This window comes from Parasteatoda tepidariorum, chromosome 10 (assembly GCF_982258835.1).
Source record: "Parasteatoda tepidariorum strain Cologne lab strain chromosome 10, Ptep-v5.0, whole genome shotgun sequence".
Taxonomy (NCBI): Eukaryota; Metazoa; Arthropoda; class Arachnida; order Araneae; family Theridiidae; genus Parasteatoda; species Parasteatoda tepidariorum.
The window spans coordinates 102,180,133-102,197,144 of NC_141764.1; the positions used below are offsets into that span (position 1 = coordinate 102,180,133).

The following is a 17,012-nucleotide window of genomic DNA, read 5'->3' on the forward strand; positions in this document are numbered from 1 at the left end:
CTCTTTAAGAGCCACCAATAGTTTCCTTTATCATTTATATTATGTTGCATGTGCATTATTTTATTTGTCACCTTTTCGCAGCATAAATTAAAATTTTTAACAACTTAAAGTTAAAAGTTTAACCCTTTAGGTCTCTGCTCATTATTATTTTTACTCCTAAAATATCACTACTATTTTGATCAATAAAAAATATATCACAACTATGATAATATGTATAATTAACTATGTTTTAGTTGAATTTTTGAACTGTTACAATTGACCCCGTAAGTGGGGACAATTGTAACAAGTGCACGACTGTCAAAAATTGTTAATAACTAATATAATAACATTTAAAATAAGGTCTTTATTTTTTTTTCTAGTTGAGGATAGCCTACTTTACGCGTCTGTCAATTAATACTAATAAATATATTGGATTTTTTGTTAGTTAGAAATAGTTAAGTAAAAAATTTTACAATTGACCCCACTCTCCCCTATATATATATATATATATATATATATATATATATATATATATATATATATATATATATATATATATATATATATATAATATATATCGAAAATAATAAAATGCTTTTAAAATGCCACTGAACATTTACTAAGTTTTTTCAATTTTATTGTAAAGAAATACCGTGAATTTATAATACCTTCTGATTATGCATCAGAATCGCTATCTTTATTCTTTATCCGGCCCTCCAATTTTTTGCAGGATCTTTTTTTCTTCTTCTTACCCTTACATATAAGACTCGAACTGAAGTGTAAAACCAATTAGGTCTACAACTCTTTATAAATTTATAACTTATGTAAATTTGGTTTTAGTACAAAGCTGTCATACAAATAACGCTAAAACAGCTTTAAAAGCAATTAAAAAAATTCTGATTATAAGTTCGATGTTTAAATTTTAAAATCTTACAAAATTATAAAAAATTTATCGATTCAAATTTTATTTTCAAAGGATTAAAAAGCAAACTCTGTTTTCTTTGCCCAGAAAGCTGATCCAAAAAGTTTCCTCTTGGTTGCTTAGCAATTCATTGTCATTCATTCAGTTTCTTTTTTTTTTTTTTTGACAGTTTTCAATTGTTTCACTTTCTATGGCGGAAAATTTACCACTTTTTTAAACTTTCACCATATTTATAAATCTTTATTGTCATCCAATTTACTACCCAATTTTTTCGAAATTTTATCTACTCCCCCTTGCTATTTCAAGGGGCTGGATTCCAAATATATTAAAAAAATATATGTTTATTCAGAGAAAGTACATTTTTATGTTTGATTTCATAGTTTGATAGTTAGCACTAATGAATTAGCGTATTTGAGGTCACCCCCAGGAACTATTAAGATTGACTCTTAGTTCGTGAAAATCCGGTCATTAGGACAAAAGTTATTCAGAGGGATATCTTTTTATATTTTTTTTTGCCGACTGCACATTACTCAATAGTATGAATTATTGATAATATTTTTTTTAAATTACAGTTGCAGTTTTGGATTGTATTAGCATACATGATGTGGACTAAGCTGTCAGGATGTGAAGAGATAAACGTCTGGAATGTGGTCCTCGCCGTATTTTTGCTTTCATTAATGCTTTTATTTGCTGACTTTTATGCTAAGAATTATAGGAAAAAGAAAGAATAAAATATGTTTATCACTATTTCAATGATTTTTCTCTCACTATTTCTAGTGAATTACACTGAATGTATGATTTTTAAATTAGCTTTCTGTATATTAAAAAATTGTAAACGCCTCTGTTTTGGGTGTTTAACTTAACGTTACATTTTGTTTTGTGGAGCAAAAACTGAAAGTTTAAAAAACTTGATATTACGAAACCGTGTAGAAAAATGCGCAACAAGTTTCGATCATCAGAGTATGACTGTTGAAATAGAAAGATGTCAGCGTGATTTTGCCGCCCTGGAAGAGTTTTCAATTAATATTATTTCTTTTTACATTAGTAAAAATGTTGACTTTGTTTTACCATTGATGAGGAACTTGTTAAAAAACAAAACAGCAATAAGAGTTGACGTATAAAAGCACACACTTTTTCACCATTGGAAAATTTAAAAAAAAATTACTGGCTGGAACTTGATGATAAACATATTTTTAGATTTTTTTTCTTCCTGAGCGTTGGGTGGGGGGAGGGGGAATAATCAAACTACTACTTCGAAGGATAACACGCCACATTTTCGGTCAACATATTCTCGACAATCTTGAATCAGTTGATAAAAATTTAAAGGTTATTTGTCATAGGCTAATTTTTCCAGCGAAGGCATGCTTTTAAGGCATTCTTTTTTTAACCATAATAGTGAGATCTGTTGGTGGAAATTTCCTGTCAACTTGATGTTACATTTGAAGATTCCTTCGTATCAAGGGTCGGTCTTATATCAAGATCTTTCAATTGGGCTTTTGCTTTCCCTTCACCACTCCAAGGATATGGTTTTGATGTCATTGAAACCATAACACAGGATTTGTTTGCTGATATTTCTTCTCTTTCCTGGAACAGTATCGACAGCTTTCATGCGAAGTTTCCCTGAGATGACAAATTTCGAAGTTGCATTCTCGGAGTCGTTGAGCACACCCAACTTCCTGACCGTACGGATTTCTCGTCTTAAACACGTCTGCTGAACTTGAGAACAATTTCCTTATCTTGATGACCGGGCTGACATTATTTTCGCGTAAGAAGTCCGAGGAATGAAGCGTCAGACACATATTTCATAGGATGGTAGCTGGCATCTCCTACTAAAATCTTCAGATGTACTATTCCATGAACGTTGATTTTGTCTCTAGTCATAGTCTGCAGTACTACGTGGGGCGGATTCACCTCATTTCTGGTCGCCACTACTTAATGAAGAAATCTGCAGCACTCGTAGGGACAGTTCAGACAGTTTTTACGTATATGCTCCTCCTTACACCAGATCAAACATTTTATTTTTCTATTTCTGAATGTCTCTCTTGAACTTCGGATCTCTTCGAACGGTTTCTTCAAGTCAGAGTCTGTGTATGATACTGCTCTGGTAGAGTGGCAGTCTTTCCATGCAGCTTGCTACTGATCTTGTGTGCGAAAACGAGAGCTATATCCTTCACAACTGCAAGACCCCTTTGAATTTTTGGGTCTCGCGCACTGTCTGCCAAGTGTTGGCTAGCTAAATCTTGACTTATTTCAGGATCCGAAAGGGCAAGATGATAATCGCTGGATATCAACAGCCCAATTCTTTGAGGCTCATTGATATCGAGACTTCAATTGAAGGTGGTTGAGCTCTCGAGAGCATTTTTCGTCAGAACAGTTCCAATGAACTTGAAAGAGGTTAAAAATGATGGCATTGTTTTTCGATAAGCGTTACCGCATCTCCTCGTAAAACAGATAAAGGATTTTTTCTGTTGAGTCTTTTCCAGTGGCGCCACTGGAAAACAAGAACAATCTCACCCCCTCTGCTTAGCATACGCCAACAACAACAACAAACTAATGTAGAATTGTAGTGAATACTTTGCTACTTTAAGTAACTGAACTTTGATGGAGAACTTAATTTAAATCTATGTTCAAAATGGTTTTGAATAAGAAATTGGTTTACATTAAACAAAAGAGAATAACTAAGAAATATTTATTAATGAGCCTGTTGGTTATTTCAAAACATTTAGAGGGTGGGTGACCACTTTGATCAGCCTGCGTTGAGACCGAGGGTGCGCGGTATCGGTCCTTCTTAAACTTTTCTACCGTAAAGTGCTCGACATCGAGAGCAGGTAGTCGGGATGCCACAGCAGGGGAGCTATCCCCTCTGCAGAGGATCATCCTCAAGAATGTTTCCCATACCGTCAACCACAGTCCATTGTGCAGCTCTAGCGTGACGTAAATAAAATACGTACCTATCAATAGAGAAAACTTCGGGGTTATTTTAAAAGTTATGGTTTGCATGAAGCGTAGGTATAACTTTTAAATGGGGGTTGTTCAAAAATTTAAAATTAACAAAGTGAAGTGAGGTTAAATTCAAAACAGGTGTCTAATATTTATGTTTTACAGGTTTTTAAATGGAAATTGGTAACGTTTAAATATCCAAAGCTTTGTAATGTATTAATAAATTTAAAATTGAATTTTATTTTCAAACTGTATTAGAAAATCTATTAATTTAACATGACACCATGAGGATAAATGAAATGAACGTTGGTTTTCTATCAATTATCTGCAATAACAAAAAGCATTTAAAAGTAACTTTAGTTTACAACATGATTTTTAAATTTTTTTATAACTAATAAAATAACAAGTCTTTCATAAGTTCTCTGTTTTAAATTGAACTGAAGCCAGTGTATGTTCTAATTACCCCTTGGATGCCTTACTAAAAAATTTCACTACCAAAACTCTTTCTATAGTATATCTTTTGACTCGAAGTAAATAGAAACTTTAGTTTAGTTGTCATTCTTTCTTTAAAAATAATCCAATTTACGTTTATTTTGTATTATTTTAGAAAAAATTTCTTTTTAAAGATAAATTCGCCACCTACCGTCGAATCATTTTGGAATCAATCCATTTCTAATAACCCCTTTCGTTTGAATCCTGAAAAAGTTTAGGTTTGAATCCTTAATTTACTTACAATTTCCTTGTTAAAAAATATTTTCGATTTAATAAAAATGTTCTAACAAAATTCTAGGCAAGATCAAACGTTGATTTAAGGGACATTTGATTGGTGTCTCTATTTCTATGCAAAGAAAAGGTAAGATTAGAATTTTAGATAAAACAAATGTTATCTCCCATCTCTGAAACTCATTCACCTTTAAGGGAACACCCATTGATTTTAAAAATATATGACTAATCATTAATTAGTAACTTTTAAAAAGAGTATACAAGAGAATAAAAAACTTATTTTACAGCTGATAACAGTTTTAATGAAATTTTGTATGACAAATGCTTTTTAATTTTGTCATTAGTTATTTAATTTCAGTTGTGTTCGGTATAAAAATAATTCAATGCAACTAAATTATTGCCAGGAATAAACGTTAAATACTATAAAAAGAACATTTTTATGATCTTATTTTTAACTTGGATTTTTTTTCTTGAAATATTTTGTTATATATATTGAATTTTCTTGTACGTCGTATGGCTCTTCTTTTTTTTAGGTAGATACGTGTTTCACGATTTTTATGTATGCAACGTTAGCTACTTTTGTTACGGCGACTTCACCAACTGAGCGATTAGGTGCCAATAGGGCAGCCCCTTCTTCATCAACCAATCAGAAGAACTTTGAGGGGTTGCCCTGAAAGGGTGAAGAATCTTAAAGAGCCGTCCGGTAGTTGGAAGCTGAACAGTCTGAAGGAAGGACGCTGGAGTGAGGGAGAAAGGTGCAAGGGTATGTTGGCTTTATTTATACTTTAATTATGTAGCATTGTAAGTGATAGGGTTTAATTATGCTTTTGTAATGATCAAGATGTGTAGTCAGATAATCAGGATTAAAATTAATTATAATTTGTAGATTTGATGTCTTCATATTATTTAAATTAATTTAGATTAACTAATTAAGATTTAGGGATCCACGTGTGAATATACAGGTAATGACATAATTATTAGATCTTATTAAATAACAATGCAATGTACAGTGAACTTCGTATCATTGGCGCCGTGACCAAACACGGAATTTTTTTTTTTAAATTTAAAATGCTAGGGAACTTTAAAAATAAATTTAATTTCGACACGTGGATTTCTATTTTAACCATCCAGTTATATCAATGAGTAGTTTTAATACACTAACAATTAATTTCCTTAAACTATGTTTATTTGTTTAAAATTGATAATTATTTCTTTTTTATTTTTAATATTGAGAAGTAGGGATTAACTTAGCTGCTATGCCAAATTTTTCTTAATCTAAGTCTTGCCACGTGCCGATTCACCGATTAGTGTAATTTTAACATTAATGTATTTAAAATATTAAACCATCATGAGTAGAAGACGTCAACGTTCACCTGAACATGGGGAAGTTAGAGCAAATAATGTTCGCCTTAATAATTCAGATTTTATAAACTTATTACCTGAATATCGCGGTGATAGTGATGAGTTATCTGTTAGGGAATTTATAAACAAATTAAATCAGATAGCTCTTCTAAGTCAATGGTCAGATCAAGAAAAATTAGTTATAGCCAAATTAAAACTTAGAAATTCAGCTGCTAATCATTTAGAGATAGATAGGGAAATTAATACCACAAATGATTTTGATATGTTTAGTAATCTTTTAATCCAAAGGTTTTCAAAGAAAATACCCTTAGTTACAAATTTGCAACATTTTACTCAATGCAAACAAGAGGATTTAGAATCGGTTCAAAATTATGCATCCAGAATTAGGAAATTAGCGGTCGGCATATTGTCGCCGGTTGAACACTCGCGTGAAGTTTTCGAAGCTCACGATAGAATGATTCAAGCTCGTTTCACCAGCGGTTTGAAAGAGGGAATTCAGCGAGCTGTTTTATCTAAAGGACCGACAAGTTTTTCACAAGCGATAGAGATAGCTCTAACAGAGGAGCTTAACGATTCAATGGTTGCACAGTCGCGAATTAATAACAAAGTTGACCAGGCGGCTGTCCAAGGGTTCGTTATTAATCTTTTGGTTGATCAAATATCCGCATTGAATTTAAAAGTTGATAAATTAGCTGAACAGGCAACATGTTCAAATCCTGTTGAACATAGGGTGCATAATTATCCAACTGATCGGAGATGTTAGAGAGATCATAACGATAGATTTAGAATACAATGTTTCCATTGTAAAAATTTTGGGCATTTCAACATAGAATGTCCCATGTTATTTCAAAATCAAATTCGACACCCATATAGAAGACCCAGAGGACAGGGAAACGAAAGGGGGGCTTCACAGCAAGAGCTCGAGGTTGGAGCGGGAGGCCACGAAGAAATTAATTCAAGAAATAGAAAATAATAGTAAAAAAATATCCTTGCCTTTGATGAAACTTCACTGTGGAGATTTGGAATTTTTTTCTTTAATCGATTCAGGCGCTAGTGTATCAATAATGTCTCCACAAATTTTTGATAAACTCGATAAAACTCAAATTGAAGAATGCGTTAATACAGATATTAATATTAAAGCAGTAAACGGGGATACTTTAGAAATTTCTAAAGCTTACGTAATTAAATTTAAAATTGAAAACCATACATTTTCTCATTTGTTTTATATTACACGTGATATATTAACATCAGCCTATCAAACTATTTTGGGCTTTGGATTTTTTAAGCAAACCCAAGCTATCTTAGATGCAAAAAATTAATGCTTACAAGTATTAGATGTTAAAGTTCCGATCATAGATCTAGTTTCGCATCATATTTATAATTTTGATTCTAATGCTACGCGGTTAAAACTAAAGAAAAAGACTATTCTTCCACCTAACTGTTTAAAAATATTAGATGTTACATTACCTATGATACCAGCTAACAATGTCGATATTTTAATTTCTCCTTTAAATAAATTAGATAAACGTGGAATCAATGTATTACCTACTGTAACAACAACTAATTCTAAGACAAAAGATCTTAAGTTAATGATTAGAAATACTATCAACAATGCTTTTGAATTAAATAAGCATATGACTTTAGGCATCGTAAACTCAATGGAGGAATTTCCCGTACCTGCAATACCTCTTTCCGAGAAAGACTTTAAATTTCCCGAATTAGACAAAAATTTAAGACAACGATTAGTTAAGGTCTTACTACAACATGCTAACGCGTTCGCAAGATCTACAAAGGAATTAACCGGAGCTAAAACTCAACCTCATAGAATAATATTAGAGCATGAGAATCCAATTAAATGCCCTATATATAAAGTACCTTATCAATTGCGAGATGAAATGCGTAAGCAAATTAATGATTTATTAGATGCTAAAATTATATCACCTTCTGACTCCCAATATAATGCACCCACGCTTTTCGTTAAACAAAAAAATAAATGGCGACTCGTCCTCGATTTCAGACGTTTAAACGAAGTAATGTTAACAGAAGATTTTTTAATCCCATCCCTGGATGATATTTTATGTGAATTATCAAATAAAACTTACTTTTCGGCGCTTGATATGCGTTCAGCATTCAATCAGCAGCCCTTAGATCCAAGAGATCGGCACAAAACAGCCTTTACTGGTCCAGCTGGAAAAAAATTCCACTTTAATAGATTATGTTTTGGACTTAAAAATAGCCCTAAATCTTTTCAATCTATTGCTCAAGAAATTCTCGGTGACTTGTTACATAAAGGAGCTCTTGTTTACATCGATGATGTAATAATTTTTTCCAAAACAATAGAGGAGCACTTAGTAATATTATATGAAATTTTATGCCGTTTCGAAAAGTATAATTTGAAGTTTTCTCCTGCTAAATGTCAATTTTTAACCAAAACATGCAAATTCTTAGGCTTTATTGTTTCCTCCGACGGAATTTCGGTTGATAAAGATAAAACGGTCAAAATAAGGATTTCCCAGTTCCGAAAAATGTAAAAGAAGTTAAATCATTTTTAGCATGTTGCGGATTTTATAGGAGATATGTAAAAAAATTTCAGCCAGAGCACATGCTCTTACGAATTTGTTACGCAAAGATGTAAAATTTGAATGGTCTCCTACTGTTCAAGCCGCTTTTGAAGACATACAAAACGCAATTTTGAAACCACCTTGTTTAGCTCTTCCGGATTTCAAGTTAGAAATGCAAATTACTACAGATTCTTCTGAAAAGGAGCTGTTTTAGAGCAAATCTATCCTTCAGGTGAAATAAAACCGATTTATTTCTATTAAAAAAAAACTTAACCCGACTCAATCAAAATATAGTGCAACTGTGCTTGAATTCTATGCAATATACTGCGCCCTTCAATTTTTTAGAGCATTTTTAATAGGTAAAAAGAAATTTTTGATTTATACAGATCACAAACCGTTGTTAGGCTTTCTCTCTAACAAAAATCCATCCGCGAAAATTTTACACTGGAAATTAGCACTAGAAGAGTTTAATTATGAGATAAGATATGTAAAAGGTACGATGAATCCTGTAGCAGGTCATTTGTCTCGGTCAATAAATACTAATTCTATCTGCTTTCCCAATTCCGAAACCATTATAACTTTACAAAATCAGGACCCAAAATTGAAAACAATTATTTCGAAAATTAATAACAACACTAATAACGATGATTCTTATTTTATTTCCGAGGAAGGGTTGCTTATGCATTTGAGTAAAAGACACTCCAAATCCCCGCGAACTTCTTTAATTAAGCAAATTTGTATTCCACATTCCTTAAAATCCACAATTCTCAAAGCAATTCATAATGACTACGGAGGTCACTTGAGGTTTTTCAAAACCTATCATAGGTTGCAAGAAAAAATTTTCTGGTCTAAAATGTACTGCGATACGAAAAATTTTATCAATTCGTGTGAAATTTGCTTATCCAGACGCAGTGCCTTTAATATAAACAAACCTCCACACCAACCATTTACCCAAAGTAGATTTCCAGGGGAATGTTGCCATGTCAACATATTCGGACCATTAAAAACAACATCGACAGGAAAAAAATATGTCTTATCCATTATCGATGCTTTCACTAAATATATCCATCTGGTATCGCTCTCGGATACGAAATCAGAGTCTATTAGTAAAGCTATTTTCGATAATTTTATTGCATTAAAAGGTTGCCCTGAAGTAATGATTACTGATAACGCTAAATATTTTAAAAGTAAGAGATTTTCTGATTTTTGTAAAATAAATTCAATTGAGAAGAGACACATTTCAGCATACAGTGCCTTTGTTAACGGCAGGGTCGAACGCCCAAATTATTCGATTGCAAATATCCTAGCAGCGCTCTGTAACGAAAACCCAGAATGGGACCAATTGCTTCCACATGTCATGATGTCGTTGAACTCTTCGACTCGTGAGGCGACACATACATCACCTTTTTTCCTTGAACATGGTAGAGATATGAGATTACCATATTGCATTAAAGATTCTACTAATAAATTTCAATCAGAAACCGAATATCTACAACAGTTAATTTTAAATTTGAATTAAGTTTTTTCCAAAACGTTAACAAACTTGTTAGAGCAAGAAAAAAAACATATACGTCTCAGTGAAAAAAACATTGATACTAAAAAAATAAATTTCAGAATTGGTTCTCTTTGTTTTTTGAAAACACCTAACACTACAAGTAAATTATCAGCAAAATTAAAACCAAAATTTTCCGGTCCATATAGAGTTGTAGACAGGATTTCAAAAGTAAATTATAAATTAATGCTCGTTAATAATCCAAGGAAAGTCATATCTACTCATGTCCATAGGATGATTTCATTCATTAAAAGGTTTAGTTATTTGCACCTTACTCAACAAGATGAGGCTCCTACAGAACAAGATAAATTTATTAAATTGCATTTGCAGCCGAAGAATAATGAGAATAAACCTACTAAGATTAATTCAAATCGTAAATATAATTTCAGAACAAGAGTTTTTAGGAATTCATCTTTACCAACAGAATAAAGTTTCTAATCTGTAAAAAAAAAAAAAAAACTTATTTGTTAACATTTGTTTTTTCTTAATTGTATGCTGGCGTGCAATTAGGGAATTCAAAAAAAAAAGAATTTTTTTTTCACTAGGGCCCGTGAGAAAAATATTAAGTTTGCAAATTGTTTTTTTTTTCCAGACAAGCTAAATTGTAAAATAAATATATATATACAAAAAAAAATTTTTTTTTAATTGATTATTTACATTAAATTTTTATTCTTAATAAGTAAATAGCCACAGACCCTCTGTATCCTTATCTCCCTCCAAAAAATAAACAAATTGTTCCTTCCAAAGAGTTGATACTACTGAACATTTCAGATCCCCGATCATCATCATTCAACCATGACACCCGTGGCTCCTTTGCTGACTTTCCATGTACGACATCAGTTGTTCCAGTTTGGAGGACAGATGATTCTTCGACACTGTTCCAGTGTTAGCCTGTCAATCTTCAGCAATCACTTCAGAGCAGCATCCTCAGCCTACGATCCATGTAATGAACTTTATACCTCATAAGACTTCGACCATCTACGTTCATCTGAATGGACTTTAAGCAACTGCCTCTTGACACCAACCTCCCTCACAAAGTACATTTTAGCGGCGGAGGGATGTTACGGCGACTTCACCAACTGAGCGATTAGGTGCCAATAGGGCAGCCCCTTCTTCATCAACCAATCAGAAGAACTTTGAGGGGTTGCCCTGAAAGGGTGAAGAATCTTAAAGAGCCGTCCGGTAGTTGGAAGCTGAACAGTCTGAAGGAAGGACGCTGGAGTGAGGGAGAAAGGTGCAAGGGTATGTTGGCTTTATTTATACTTTAATTATGTAGCATTGTAAGTGATAGGGTTTAATTATGCTTTTGTAATGATCAAGATGTGTAGTCAGATAATCAGGATTAAAATTAATTATAATTTGTAGATTTGATGTCTTCATATTATTTAAATTAATTTAGATTAACTAATTAAGATTTAGGGATCCACGTGTGAATATACAGGTAATGACATAATTATTAGATCTTATTAAATAACAATGCAATGTACAGTGAACTTCGTATCATTGGCGCCGTGACCAAACACGGAATTTTTTTTTTTAAATTTAAAATGCTAGGGAACTTTAAAAATAAATTTAATTTCGACACGTGGATTTCTATTTTAACCATCCAGTTATATCAATGAGTAGTTTTAATACACTAACAATTAATTTCCTTAAACTATGTTTATTTGTTTAAAATTGATAATTATTTCTTTTTTATTTTTAATATTGAGAAGTAGGGATTAACTTAGCTGCTATGCCAAATTTTTCTTAATCTAAGTCTTGCCACGTGCCGATTCACCGATTAGTGTAATTTTAACATTAATGTATTTAAAATATTAAACCATCATGAGTAGAAGACGTCAACGTTCACCTGAACATGGGGAAGTTAGAGCAAATAATGTTCGCCTTAATAATTCAGATTTTATAAACTTATTACCTGAATATCGCGGTGATAGTGATGAGTTATCTGTTAGGGAATTTATAAACAAATTAAATCAGATAGCTCTTCTAAGTCAATGGTCAGATCAAGAAAAATTAGTTATAGCCAAATTAAAACTTAGAAATTCAGCTGCTAATCATTTAGAGATAGATAGGGAAATTAATACCACAAATGATTTTGATATGTTTAGTAATCTTTTAATCCAAAGGTTTTCAAAGAAAATACCCTTAGTTACAAATTTGCAACATTTTACTCAATGCAAACAAGAGGATTTAGAATCGGTTCAAAATTATGCATCCAGAATTAGGAAATTAGCGGTCGGCATATTGTCGCCGGTTGAACACTCGCGTGAAGTTTTCGAAGCTCACGATAGAATGATTCAAGCTCGTTTCACCAGCGGTTTGAAAGAGGGAATTCAGCGAGCTGTTTTATCTAAAGGACCGACAAGTTTTTCACAAGCGATAGAGATAGCTCTAACAGAGGAGCTTAACGATTCAATGGTTGCACAGTCGCGAATTAATAACAAAGTTGACCAGGCGGCTGTCCAAGGGTTCGTTATTAATCTTTTGGTTGATCAAATATCCGCATTGAATTTAAAAGTTGATAAATTAGCTGAACAGGCAACATGTTCAAATCCTGTTGAACATAGGGTGCATAATTATCCAACTGATCGGAGATGTTAGAGAGATCATAACGATAGATTTAGAATACAATGTTTCCATTGTAAAAATTTTGGGCATTTCAACATAGAATGTCCCATGTTATTTCAAAATCAAATTCGACACCCATATAGAAGACCCAGAGGACAGGGAAACGAAAGGGGGGCTTCACAGCAAGAGCTCGAGGTTGGAGCGGGAGGCCACGAAGAAATTAATTCAAGAAATAGAAAATAATAGTAAAAAAATATCCTTGCCTTTGATGAAACTTCACTGTGGAGATTTGGAATTTTTTTCTTTAATCGATTCAGGCGCTAGTGTATCAATAATGTCTCCACAAATTTTTGATAAACTCGATAAAACTCAAATTGAAGAATGCGTTAATACAGATATTAATATTAAAGCAGTAAACGGGGATACTTTAGAAATTTCTAAAGCTTACGTAATTAAATTTAAAATTGAAAACCATACATTTTCTCATTTGTTTTATATTACACGTGATATATTAACATCAGCCTATCAAACTATTTTGGGCTTTGGATTTTTTAAGCAAACCCAAGCTATCTTAGATGCAAAAAATTAATGCTTACAAGTATTAGATGTTAAAGTTCCGATCATAGATCTAGTTTCGCATCATATTTATAATTTTGATTCTAATGCTACGCGGTTAAAACTAAAGAAAAAGACTATTCTTCCACCTAACTGTTTAAAAATATTAGATGTTACATTACCTATGATACCAGCTAACAATGTCGATATTTTAATTTCTCCTTTAAATAAATTAGATAAACGTGGAATCAATGTATTACCTACTGTAACAACAACTAATTCTAAGACAAAAGATCTTAAGTTAATGATTAGAAATACTATCAACAATGCTTTTGAATTAAATAAGCATATGACTTTAGGCATCGTAAACTCAATGGAGGAATTTCCCGTACCTGCAATACCTCTTTCCGAGAAAGACTTTAAATTTCCCGAATTAGACAAAAATTTAAGACAACGATTAGTTAAGGTCTTACTACAACATGCTAACGCGTTCGCAAGATCTACAAAGGAATTAACCGGAGCTAAAACTCAACCTCATAGAATAATATTAGAGCATGAGAATCCAATTAAATGCCCTATATATAAAGTACCTTATCAATTGCGAGATGAAATGCGTAAGCAAATTAATGATTTATTAGATGCTAAAATTATATCACCTTCTGACTCCCAATATAATGCACCCACGCTTTTCGTTAAACAAAAAAATAAATGGCGACTCGTCCTCGATTTCAGACGTTTAAACGAAGTAATGTTAACAGAAGATTTTTTAATCCCATCCCTGGATGATATTTTATGTGAATTATCAAATAAAACTTACTTTTCGGCGCTTGATATGCGTTCAGCATTCAATCAGCAGCCCTTAGATCCAAGAGATCGGCACAAAACAGCCTTTACTGGTCCAGCTGGAAAAAAATTCCACTTTAATAGATTATGTTTTGGACTTAAAAATAGCCCTAAATCTTTTCAATCTATTGCTCAAGAAATTCTCGGTGACTTGTTACATAAAGGAGCTCTTGTTTACATCGATGATGTAATAATTTTTTCCAAAACAATAGAGGAGCACTTAGTAATATTATATGAAATTTTATGCCGTTTCGAAAAGTATAATTTGAAGTTTTCTCCTGCTAAATGTCAATTTTTAACCAAAACATGCAAATTCTTAGGCTTTATTGTTTCCTCCGACGGAATTTCGGTTGATAAAGATAAAACGGTCAAAATAAGGATTTCCCAGTTCCGAAAAATGTAAAAGAAGTTAAATCATTTTTAGCATGTTGCGGATTTTATAGGAGATATGTAAAAAAATTTCAGCCAGAGCACATGCTCTTACGAATTTGTTACGCAAAGATGTAAAATTTGAATGGTCTCCTACTGTTCAAGCCGCTTTTGAAGACATACAAAACGCAATTTTGAAACCACCTTGTTTAGCTCTTCCGGATTTCAAGTTAGAAATGCAAATTACTACAGATTCTTCTGAAAAGGAGCTGTTTTAGAGCAAATCTATCCTTCAGGTGAAATAAAACCGATTTATTTCTATTAAAAAAAAACTTAACCCGACTCAATCAAAATATAGTGCAACTGTGCTTGAATTCTATGCAATATACTGCGCCCTTCAATTTTTTAGAGCATTTTTAATAGGTAAAAAGAAATTTTTGATTTATACAGATCACAAACCGTTGTTAGGCTTTCTCTCTAACAAAAATCCATCCGCGAAAATTTTACACTGGAAATTAGCACTAGAAGAGTTTAATTATGAGATAAGATATGTAAAAGGTACGATGAATCCTGTAGCAGGTCATTTGTCTCGGTCAATAAATACTAATTCTATCTGCTTTCCCAATTCCGAAACCATTATAACTTTACAAAATCAGGACCCAAAATTGAAAACAATTATTTCGAAAATTAATAACAACACTAATAACGATGATTCTTATTTTATTTCCGAGGAAGGGTTGCTTATGCATTTGAGTAAAAGACACTCCAAATCCCCGCGAACTTCTTTAATTAAGCAAATTTGTATTCCACATTCCTTAAAATCCACAATTCTCAAAGCAATTCATAATGACTACGGAGGTCACTTGAGGTTTTTCAAAACCTATCATAGGTTGCAAGAAAAAATTTTCTGGTCTAAAATGTACTGCGATACGAAAAATTTTATCAATTCGTGTGAAATTTGCTTATCCAGACGCAGTGCCTTTAATATAAACAAACCTCCACACCAACCATTTACCCAAAGTAGATTTCCAGGGGAATGTTGCCATGTCAACATATTCGGACCATTAAAAACAACATCGACAGGAAAAAAATATGTCTTATCCATTATCGATGCTTTCACTAAATATATCCATCTGGTATCGCTCTCGGATACGAAATCAGAGTCTATTAGTAAAGCTATTTTCGATAATTTTATTGCATTAAAAGGTTGCCCTGAAGTAATGATTACTGATAACGCTAAATATTTTAAAAGTAAGAGATTTTCTGATTTTTGTAAAATAAATTCAATTGAGAAGAGACACATTTCAGCATACAGTGCCTTTGTTAACGGCAGGGTCGAACGCCCAAATTATTCGATTGCAAATATCCTAGCAGCGCTCTGTAACGAAAACCCAGAATGGGACCAATTGCTTCCACATGTCATGATGTCGTTGAACTCTTCGACTCGTGAGGCGACACATACATCACCTTTTTTCCTTGAACATGGTAGAGATATGAGATTACCATATTGCATTAAAGATTCTACTAATAAATTTCAATCAGAAACCGAATATCTACAACAGTTAATTTTAAATTTGAATTAAGTTTTTTCCAAAACGTTAACAAACTTGTTAGAGCAAGAAAAAAAACATATACGTCTCAGTGAAAAAAACATTGATACTAAAAAAATAAATTTCAGAATTGGTTCTCTTTGTTTTTTGAAAACACCTAACACTACAAGTAAATTATCAGCAAAATTAAAACCAAAATTTTCCGGTCCATATAGAGTTGTAGACAGGATTTCAAAAGTAAATTATAAATTAATGCTCGTTAATAATCCAAGGAAAGTCATATCTACTCATGTCCATAGGATGATTTCATTCATTAAAAGGTTTAGTTATTTGCACCTTACTCAACAAGATGAGGCTCCTACAGAACAAGATAAATTTATTAAATTGCATTTGCAGCCGAAGAATAATGAGGAATAAACCTACTAAGATTAATTCAAATCGTAAATATAATTTCAGAACAAGAATTTTTAGGAATTCATCTTTACCAACAGAATAAAGTTTCTAATCTGTAAAAAAAAAAAAAAAACTTATTTGTTAACATTTGTTTTTTCTTAATTGTATGCTGGCGTGCAATTAGGGAATTCAAAAAAAAAAGAATTTTTTTTTCACTAGGGCCCGTGAGAAAAATATTAAGTTTTCAAATTGTTTTTTTTTCCAGACAAGCTAAATTGTAAAATAAATATATATATACAAAAAAAAATTTTTTTAATTGATTATTTACATTAAATTTTTATTCTTAATAAGTAAATAGCCACAGACCTTCTGTATCCTTATCTCCCTCCAAAAAATAAACAAATTGTTCCTTCCAAAGAGTTGATACTACTGAACATTTCAGATCCCCGATCATCATCATTCAACCATGACACCCGTGGCTCCTTTGCTGACTTTCCATGTACGACATCAGTTGTTCCAGTTTGGAGGACAGATGATTCTTCGACACTGTTCCAGTGTTAGCCTGTCAATCTTCAGCAATCACTTCAGAGCAGCATCCTCAGCCTACGATCCATGTAATGAACTTTATACCTCATAAGACTTCGACCATCTACGTTCATCTGAATGGACTTTAAGCAACTGCCTCTTGACAC

At 32.4% G+C, this 17,012-nt stretch overlaps 2 protein-coding genes and 1 long non-coding RNA gene across 3 annotated transcripts in view; 2 read left to right on the top strand and 1 right to left on the bottom strand.

The window, feature by feature from the left end:
• Positions 1–1,648, top strand: part of LOC107443297 (very long chain fatty acid elongase 4) — a 47,527-nt gene extending 45,879 nt beyond the window's left edge. Inside the window, exon 8 of the mRNA XM_087153529.1 lies at positions 1,474–1,648. Within this exon, the coding sequence (XP_087009655.1) occupies positions 1,474–1,632 (159 nt within the window). The 3' untranslated portion in view covers positions 1,633–1,648. The remainder of the gene's footprint in view (positions 1–1,473) is intronic.
• The window catches only part of LOC147803175 (uncharacterized), a 77,390-nt gene that overhangs the window by 45,352 nt on the left and 15,026 nt on the right, over positions 1–17,012 (bottom strand). The window lies entirely within an intron of this gene.
• Positions 11,135–17,012, top strand: part of LOC107443298 (very long chain fatty acid elongase 4) — a 270,628-nt gene continuing 264,750 nt past the window's right edge. The window contains exon 1 of the mRNA XM_087153530.1: positions 11,135–11,281. The gene's annotated coding sequence lies outside the window, so the exon portion shown is untranslated. The remainder of the gene's footprint in view (positions 11,282–17,012) is intronic.